This window comes from Capsicum annuum, chromosome 2 (genome assembly GCF_002878395.1).
Source record: "Capsicum annuum cultivar UCD-10X-F1 chromosome 2, UCD10Xv1.1, whole genome shotgun sequence".
Classification (NCBI taxonomy): Eukaryota; Viridiplantae; Streptophyta; class Magnoliopsida; order Solanales; family Solanaceae; genus Capsicum; species Capsicum annuum.
In genome coordinates, this window is record NC_061112.1 from 138563033 (window position 1) to 138573301 (window position 10269).

Consider the following 10269-nt stretch of genomic DNA (forward strand, 5'->3'; position numbering starts at 1 on the left):
GTTATTGAAAATGAGAGAAGTAATTTTTTAAGTACTTATATCTCTCGAAACATGAGTACGGAATCAAAGTATGCCCTGCAACTTAAAAAAAAAACATTCTATGCTATATAAAAATAAATAAATTAAAATAGGCTTTGTGCACTTATTAAGTGCACAAAATTCATTCACGGCGTCATCCATTTTTTTTTGTAGATTGTGCACTTATTAAGTGCACAATTCTTTTTTTTTTTATGAATTGTGTACTAAATAAGTGCACAATTCTTTTTAAAACAGATTGTGCGCATATTAAGTGCACATATTAAGTGCACAATCTTTATTCACTTTTTATGCATGACATTTTCATTTTATTTATTTGTTTTTTGATTGTGCACTTTTTTAGTGCACAATCCATTTATTTATATTGTTCACTTTTTTACACAATCAATGGATTGTTGTGATTTTGGACTTGTTGAAGAAGACTAACAAACAACAAAAGGAGATGAAGGCCCAAAGGATCTTAAAGTTAATTCTAAGCATTAGTGTGACATGTAATCTGATGATGTTCATTTACCCTTTGTGCCGTTGAAAGAGAATCGTCTATGTATGATGTTGTATTTTGACGAATATAATAGTATTTCTCTGTTAAAGTACAAATACTCTTAACGCGAAAAATTTTATGGTGGATGAGGTGCGCCATGTCATATTTGTGTGAGGCTTTTCATTATTTGACAAGTGCACATTGTAGATTTCGTGTAATTATTATCCTTTTCACTTTTTATTGGAATGTCATACTTTTTAAATTTTTAATTTATTTACACAAAATCAAATAACATGAATAAAATAGGGTGAAAAAATTATCATACAATTTTTTATTATTATTAATATAAATTATCTAACTTTAAAGTTTATCACAAATAAATCACTCTTTTATTTATTTATCATATAAAAAGTCATCCACTTTTAAATTATCACAGTAATCTTTTTTTCTAATTTATAAAAGGCAATGAAATGATATAATAAAATTATTTATCATTATTTTATTCAATAAGATTATTTAGATTAATAGATTTATCTTACAAAGTAACAATAGAATTAAAACTTACACTTAGAAAATAGGATAGTTTGTAATTAGCATCCTTAATATATGTGCATTTTTTTTAATTACACTTTATTTTATTTTTTATGACTTGGCCCTTAAAATTTCATTAAATTCTTACAAAATTATAATTGATCTCATTTTAATTGTTACAAAGACAAAAAAAAAAGGGGGGGGGGGGGGGGAGGAAATAGAATTAAGAAAAAAAATAATAGCCTTTCAATATTGATTCATACCTCCAGTAAATTTATCTTGAATGACTTTCAAGTTGTCTTTGCTACTTTAAATAATCAAATTTAATAGTTTAAAAGTATATTTATTGAAATTATTTATTAGTTTAGTTTGGTTTACATTAAAATCATGTGTTTTTATTTTTGTTTTTTCATCCGGTATTTGATACCCGCATTGAAGTCCGACTAATCCTAATTCGTGCCGCGTAGGATCCCATTTGGGAGGAAGCACTCCCTACCAAATTTTTTTTCATACCTAGGGCTCAAATCCGAGACCTCTGATTAAAGGAGGAGCAACCCCATCCGTTGCACCACATCATTTGGTGGTATTAAAATCATGTGCTTGTATTATAGTGAAACTGTTTAGTTTGAAAGCTTATAACAATTATTATTATTATTATTATTTATGTTTTTTATTTTATTTTATGTTTTTAAAAGGCAATTTATTTTATTATTATTATTGTTGTTGTTGTTGTTGTTGTTGTTGTTGTTGTATTTTAAATAAATTGCCCTTTAAAAACATAAAATAAAATAAAATAAAAATATATATGCTTATAGCAAATTATCGTATTCATATTATAATTTTTTATATATACTAATACATAATAATAAATATTTTAAATGTCAGTCGTAAAAAGTGAATAGAGATTGTGCACTTAATAAGTGTATAATCTATTTAAAAAACATTGTGTACTTAATAAGTATACAATTTATTTTAAAAAGAATTGTGCACTAATTTAGTGCATAATTCATAAAAAAATTAAATTGTGCACAATCCATAAAAAGATGAATTGTTCACTTAAAAAGTGCACAATCTAAGTGTAATCTTTTCTGATGCTGTGAATGAATTTATCATTAAAATAAAAAGATATTGTGTAATCTTTTCTGATGCTGTGAATGAATTTATCATTAAAATAAAAAGATATTGTGCTCTTAATAAGTGCACAAAGTTATTTTAGTATTTTTTTTATATGATGTAAAATTATATATATATTTATTTATTTATTTTTTAGGTATAGGCATACTTTGATTCTGTACCGTCGAAACATAAAATATTCGTGGAACATTGTGAGGGAAGTCAAACCCGACAATATATTACATTGCTAGATTCGTCATCCCACTTTATTAATTCAATGTAACTCAGGATATTAACACCTAATTTGGAGAAGAAAAACAGAAAGGGTCCAAACTCCAAAGTCAGCGATGAATGGTACTAACTCAGAAATCTCAGCTCCTCTGAGTAAGCATCCATTTCCTCTTCCAATAATGTAAACTCCTAAGTCGGCCTGGGTCTGTTGAAGAGCGCAAAATATAGTGTGTTAACGGTGCTTGGTATAATTAGTTATGTTGAGATTTTTTCTTATGCAGTTCAGAGAGACGAACAACTAAATCATGAGGATAACTCTCCGGTCGAGCAAGTGGCACTCACAGTTCCCATCACAGACGATCCCACTTCTCCGGTGGTCACTTTCCGCATGTGGTTTCTCGGCACTATCGCTTGTCTCCTTCTCTCATTCCTCAACCAGTTCTTCTGGTACCGCCGTGAGCCCCTCACCATCACCTCCATCTCCGCCCAAATTGCGGTGGTTCCGTTAGGTCACCTAATGGCCAAGGGCATTACGGACAGAGTTTTCTTCAAAGGAAGCAAGTGGGAGTTTACGTTGAATCCAGGACCATTCAACGTGAAAGAGCACGTGCTCATCACGATATTTGCCAACTGTGGCGCTGGGAACCCTTACGCGATTCTTCTGGTTAGTGCAGTGAAGTTGTTCTATAAGAAGAAGTTGAGTTTTTGGGTGGCGTTGGTTGTTGTTATTACTACGCAAGTGTTGGGGTTTGGTTGGGCTGGGATGTTCCGGCCGTATTTGGTGGAGCCGGCAGCCATGTGGTGGCCTCAAAATCTTGTTCAAGTATCTCTATTCAGGTATGCCCCATTGTTAGACGATAATGAAAGAGATTTTACGAATAAAATGAAAGACACTTTAATGGTGGGCTTAACTGCCTATGAGTATTTTTTTAAAAATTTATTTGAACTTTATATACATTTTTGTGTCCCAAACAATGTAAACCTGAAACACCCCCCACCCCTCCGTCCGGGTACCTCCCTACTCTATGAGGACCTGACTTTTGACCTCGATTCTGATTTGGGCGTCAACCCTGACCCGAGTACTGGTCGATAGTCCCGGTCAGAGTCGTTGTAGGAGTGTACTTGGGAGAAAGAATTGAGGTTGCAATCGGGACTGGAGATACAAGACTTAGGTAGGGGTTGGAATTGGGAGTCGGGTTCTTAGTTAGAGTCGGAACCTCAGACTAAGGTCTGATTGAAAGGGATTCCGCCCCTCTTCATTTTCACTCTCTTCATTTTTTTCAAGTCGATTGGCGATATATGACATAATTTAAATTGAATAAGTAAGATTTAATTATTTTAAAGTAAATTTTTAATCATAATTTAAATAATATATACATTATATATTTAGTTTAAAAAATATTATAATCCCACAATCCCAGCAACATGTCCACAAATAAAGCAACAAAAAATTTTTTTTTCCTAGCAAGAATTTTATTATTTAATTTCTTTGTAAATTAATTTTTTTATTATTTGTTTTTCTTGAAACTTTTTCTTTAACAATTAGCTATTTTTTTTTTAAAAAAAAATAGGTGAAATAAAGTAGAAGAAATAATCAGCTCTTCTATTTTAGATTAATTTTTTATCACCTTTTTTTGGAACTTTTTCTTAAAAATTAGATATTTTAATTTCTTTAAAATAGGTGAAATAAAATAGGGAGAAATTGAAAGAAATATTCGGCTCTCATGTTCTAAATTAATTTTTTTTATTGCCTTTTTTCTTTTCGAAACTTTTTCTTTAACAATTGTCTATTTTCTTTTCTTTAAAATAGGTAAAATAAAATAGAGGGAATATAGATGAAATAAAATAGGGGAAATTATCGACTCTCCTATTTTATTTCGCGTATTTTAAAGAAAATAAAATAGCTAGTAATCATTAAAGAAAAAGTTTCTAAAATGTAATAAACAAGTTAATTTAAATAGAAACTAAAAGATGAACCATGCGTAGGAAGAAAAGTTGTTTGTTATTTTTATGAACAAGATAATATGTTGTTAAACTAAATATGTAATGTATTTATTATCTAAATTATGGTTAGATATTTACTTTAGAATAATTAAATTTTACCCATTCAATTTGAACTATGCCATGTCATCAATTAAGATAGGAACTTGAAGAAAATGGAGAGAATGAAAATGGAGGAGAGCCAAATCAGATTAAAAGAGAATTTGAAAAAATATTTTCTTACTTTATTTAAGGAAAGCCATTTTTCATGAATTTCAGAAAAATAATGTCTAAATTTTATTTAGATTATATACTCCTTTGAAAGTATTCCTTTCTTTCTTAAACAGTTCATAAATTGAATTACCTTTAAAATAACTCTTGTTGAAACCAATTTTTAGCAAAAAGTGTGACATGGATAATAATAGTATTCCCTTCGTTTCGTTTTAGTTGACCCTCTTACTAAAAATATTTATTTCAATTTAATTGTCTCTTTGATGAGATCAAGAGGATTTTATTATGTTCTTCTAATATTACCCTTAACATTAAATGACTAAATAAAGTGTATTTACTCAAATTTATATTTTCAAAGCATAATTAATAAGGTTAATTTGATAAAATAAATCTCTAATTAATATTTCCTTAATGGGTGTATCAAGTCAATAGAGCCAACTATGAAACCGAGGGAGTAATAATAAGTAGCATTCCCTGAAGAGAAAAAGTAGCTAACAATGCTTGCAAATTAACAATTTGTCAAATGATATTCCATTAGCAAAAACAATACCGTAAGTGTCGTTTGGTTCAGAGATGGATTATGCATAACTTAGTAATGTTGGCGGATTAATTATGCAGAAATTAATTAGGTGTATTAGTAATGTGGGAATTTGTTGGAAAGGAATTAGTAATGTTGACGGATTAGTTATGCAAAAATTGATGAGGTGCATTAGACATTAGTAATATGGGAATTGGATATGCAAATATTATTTCTTATAGAATGCCTAGTTCAATATATTACAAATTAATATACAATGTACAATTTAAAATACTTGTGTACTATTTAAAAAACATAAAAAATTTCTTACTATATATTATGAGGGTTAATTTTGTCATGTTGCAATTTTAATCCATGCATATTACATTCAGTTTTTTTTTCTTTTTTTTTTTAAATAATCAATACATATCATACGGCAAAAAAATCCATGCATATTAGTACATACATTCTTATTGCACACTCTATTCCACATAAAATAATACATGTGTTCGTGCATAACTATACATGGGGTTTTGGTATTAAACCTATTGCATTTGGGATTATAATATCATAATATTTGTTCAAATTTTAGTAATTTTTATATAGATATTCATGCTGAAAAAGCTGTGTTCTGTTGAACCAGTCGAGGACATGCTACATTAGCCTCTGATTGTATTTTCGATCAGCATTGCTTTAAGATTTTCTTTTCCAATGGCAGGGCCCTTCATGACAAAGAAGAGAGAGCCAAGAATGGGTTGACAAGAAACCAATTTTTCCTCATTGCCTTTATCTGCAGCTTTGCTTACTATGTCTTTCCAGGTTATCTTTTTCCAATGCTAAGTTCCCTTTCTTGGCTGTGTTGGTTGTTTCCTTCCTCTGTCTTAGTCCAACAGTTGGGTTCAGGGCTTCATGGCCTTGGAATAGGCGCCATTGGGCTCGATTGGTCCAGTATATCCTCCTATCTTGGAAGCCCATTAGCTAGCCCATGGTTTGCTACTGCAAACATTGCTGTTGGTTATTTTCTGATTATGTATGTTGTTACACCTCTCATGTACTGGTGCAATGTTTACAAGGCCAAGAACTTTCCGATATTCTCGGATGGCTTGTTTAAAGAAAATGGCCCAGAGTACAACATTTCAGCTATCATGGATCCTAATTTTCACATTGATTTAGAGAAGTATGACCACGAGGGTCGTCTTTATCTCAGCATTTTCCTTTTACTGACTTATGGATTCAGCTTTGCCTGCCTCACTGCCACGGTTGTTCATGTCCTCCTCTTTCATGGCCGGTAAGCTGGAAACTTTACTGTTATATATAGTGGGTAAAATTTATTAACCGTAAGGGAAATTAGCCCCTGCCCCTCAACATATAGAATGGGAAGCACCAGTTGACTAGTTATAGTGGTGCAGGGATCTATGGCATCTCAGCAAGTCTGCTTTACAGGAGAAGAAAATGGACGTGCACGCGAAGCTCATGAGTAAATACAAGCAAGTTCCTGAATGGTGGTTCACGATTATTCTATTAACAAATATTGCAGCAACTGTATTTGTATGTGAATATTACAAAAATCAGCTTCAGTTACCATGGTGGGGTGTTCTGTTAGCGTGCGGCCTTGCCTTCTTTTTCACCCTCCCGATTGGAATCATTACTGCTACCACAAACCAAGTAAGCCCATGTTCAGTAAAATAGTAGCTTGCAATCATTTGTCCATATGGTTACTGCTGGACATAGGCAAAATGAGTTTTAAAAAATTAGCCTACTGTCAGTGTTGTGAACTAATTGCTATCTTCATTTGGCAACTCTGATGTTCCAAACTGTTTTGTTGCTCAGACACCTGGTTTGAATATTATCACGGAGTATATAATGGGATACTTGTATCCAGGATATCCAGTTGCTAATATGTGCTTCAAAGTATATGGCTACATCAGCATGAAGCAAGGTTTAATCTTCCTGCAAGATTTAAAACTGGGACACTATATGAAGATCCCTCCTAGGGCAATGTTCATGGCTCAGGTTAGTTTTTATATCTTTTGGCAAAGAGAAGTAACATAATCCAGCAAATGGAAAAGCTTGATCTGCTACAGTGGCATACGCAAGTAGCATCGGCCTGTCTCTATTGAGTTAGTACACAGGTTCGAGTTTGAGGTTGTAGTGTTTTAATAAGGTCTTACTTCTATCCCAGACGAGCAGTTTATTTTGCATTATTTCTCAAGCAATGTTTAGAAAAATATATTAAACATGTCACATTAAATAATTAAGAATTTCAGCAATGTCACCACTCACCACTTCAAGCAATGTGTATCTGCCACTGATCTTAGTTCTTAGGCGTATAAAAGGCCTGTCTCAAATGTGTTTTTTCTGCTGTGTACTATTTAATCAGATTGTTGGAACCTTAATATCAGCATTTGCACATCTGGGAACAGCATGGTGGCTAATGGACGCCATCCCAAATATTTGTGATCGGGCACTGCTTCCTCAAGACAGTCCATGGACATGCCCAGCTGATCATGTATTCTATGATGCCTCAGTCATCTGGGGTCTGATCGGGTCACAGAGGATTTTTGGAAATCTTGGCTATTACGCCGCTACAAATTGTTTTTTTCTAATTGGAGCTGTAGCTCCTGTATTTGTTTGGCTATTACAGAAAGCTTTCCCGCAAAAACAATGGATTAGATTGATTTCGGTGCCTGTATTATTAGCCGGAATAATTAAAATGCCACCTGCTACTGCTGTCAACTACAACAGTTGGATCATTATTGCATTTTTATCAGGATTTGTTGTATATAGATACTACAAGAGTTGGTGGAGTCGTCACAATTATGTTTTATCTGGGTCATTAGATGCCGGATTAGCATTCATGGGTGTATTGTTGTACTTGTGCTTGGGACAGGAACATGTTAGCCTTCAGTGGTGGGGAAGTCATACAGATACATGTCCTTTGGCTTCTTGTCCAACTGCGAAAGGGATTATGGTTGACGGGTGTCCTATCTTTTAAAGGGATTTGCCGTATCTCCAATAACAACTGCAGGAACATGTGGTGATTGCCATAGTTCCTCCCTCTACATAGTCCGTCTGGTTATGTCTGTCCCCATTGTTACAAGGCTTTTCTTTGTGATCATGGCTCTTGCTTTTGTTGATGGGTCTCTACCGACGTGTCATTAGCAGCAAGAATAAGAGGACCCTATGTCAAGTTTTATGATGAGTACAAGATGTCACAAACTTTGGCAAGAAAACCACGACTCAAGAAAATGCTCTGTAAAAATAAAACTTGGATTGTGTGTCCACTGTTCCGCCAGCTCCTGTGATGAAGGAAAACTGTGAAAATTGCTTCTAGGACAACAATCAATATTGTAAATTTCTTCGTACTCATAATATTTTCATCCAACTTTTAGGACAACAATCAATATTGTAAATTTCTTCATTTAATTATATTTTCATCGTTGGATAAATCTCCTTATAGATATAGAGGATATCCACTCTATTGTACTTGCCAATTTGCCTCAGTATTTATAGATATAGAGGATATCCTTTGATTTTTAGATACAATAATTGAATCAAAGTTAGCACAGACACCATCATAATAAACTCAACAACAAAAAAAAGAAACTGATCTATAGTATTTCCTTTCATTCTGTTAAGGAGTTTCTGACCTTCTGCTGTATGTTGTTTTCATCAATCATTTTTTCATCACTTTCTTTACGGAATTTTATCAAGAACTTCCCCAGAACCATCAAATCGTTGCTGAAAAAGGAGGTCTCCTCTGAAGCCACACTTTTCTGCCCCAAAAGAAGTGATTCATTGGACTAGTTTCTACTAAAAGTGAAAGATAGCAGCTAGCATTTCACCATAAGATGAGATCTCCATGTGATACACAAGTTTGAAGTCGTCATCAGGGATTTGTTACTGGTGATGACTCCCGGTCAAACTATGAGGTGGATCATTGCTATTCTTTATTGGTCAGAATTACACGGTGAACATTCACAGTGCAGGTTTCCAGCAGCCCGTACTTCCATTTTTAGTAGAGTATTTTTTAGACAAGATGATATTCTATGTAGTATTCCGCTTTGGAGAAGTTAACAAGTACTTCCAAGTGTTCTGAGTGTCTAGTTTAGTCGAACTGCTATTTGAGCAGCACTACGTTGCTTACTAGTTGGTGCTCGTCTATTGTTGGTTGAACCAAAAGCTCTAACAGGGAAGAAACTTTTGGATTCTAATTGAAGGACACTTGAACTTCACTGTTTGTTAAGGTGGCTTGTTTGCTGGACATTCGGATACAATATAATATGCAGAGGAGATTATACTACTTCCATGATTAGTATCATGATTCTGATCAGTATGGAAATATCAGTAAAGATCTCTCTTCGTCATTGTACTGTTGTCCAGAATCTTGCTAATGAATGTGTGGCTTGCCTCAGAGCAAGAACTAGATGGAAAAGAAAAAAAAATTGATCAACGACTTTGAGAACGCTTTCCACGATTCTAAAGCCATCTTATTGAACAGGCAAAAGATTTGGATGGTGGCATGGGAATGTATAGAAAAGCTGAAAATGTGTGGTACTACTGAAAAAGAGTGAAGAAGCTACTCTAGATCAGAGGCGGAGGCAGAATTTCAACGAAGGGGTTCATATTCAAAGAAAACTTCTAAGAGGTTTCCATATTCGAAGAAAATTTAGTCGAAGGGGCACCTACTATAACCACATAAAAAATAATTTTAACCATGTATAAATAGTATAGTTTTCCGTCGAAGGAGGTTCGACCGAGCCCCCGAACAGTAGGCTGGCTCCGCCCCTGCTCTAGATGCTTGTGTCCTTATCCTTCATAAAAAAGATGGCCACTTTCTGTTTTCTCGACTTGGTAATTGGTACCCAAGTTGGCTAAAGAATATTTTCTCAACACATCAACCTACCTCGAGTCCTTTCTGTCAATTTTCATTGGCTAATCATTGTCCCAAAGTATTTGTATTGAGCTTCATTTAAGATTCCAAGTGATAATAATCATTGTTGTTTTTTAGTGCCTAATACTCTTGTGCTATGTGAGTGCTGAATGAAGAGCAGCCACACAACTTCCTTTTGTTTTTCATTTAACATGAATGGCCCTCCATATATCAGAAACTACTAACAGAGACGTTGAAATGTTGATGATTGTTACA

General features: G+C 33.5%; 1 protein-coding gene across 2 annotated transcripts; it reads left to right on the forward strand.

Moving 5' to 3' along the window:
* Positions 1-2377: 2377 nt before the first annotated feature.
* On the forward strand, positions 2378-9352 carry LOC107859867 (oligopeptide transporter 7). 2 transcript variants are annotated; one of them, XM_016705009.2, is made up of 6 exons: positions 2378-2545; positions 2674-3229; positions 5839-6408; positions 6530-6785; positions 6951-7133; positions 7501-9352. In XM_016705009.2, the coding sequence occupies exons 1-6, from the start codon at positions 2509-2511 to the stop codon at positions 8113-8115; spliced, it is 2217 nt and encodes a 738-aa protein (XP_016560495.1). In that variant the 5' UTR covers positions 2378-2508; the 3' UTR covers positions 8116-9352. The 2 variants fall into 2 exon arrangements, with proteins under 2 accessions (XP_016560495.1, XP_047263140.1); XM_047407184.1 differs by having other exon boundaries at positions 2437-2573.
* The last annotated feature ends 917 nt before the right edge of the window (positions 9353-10269 follow it).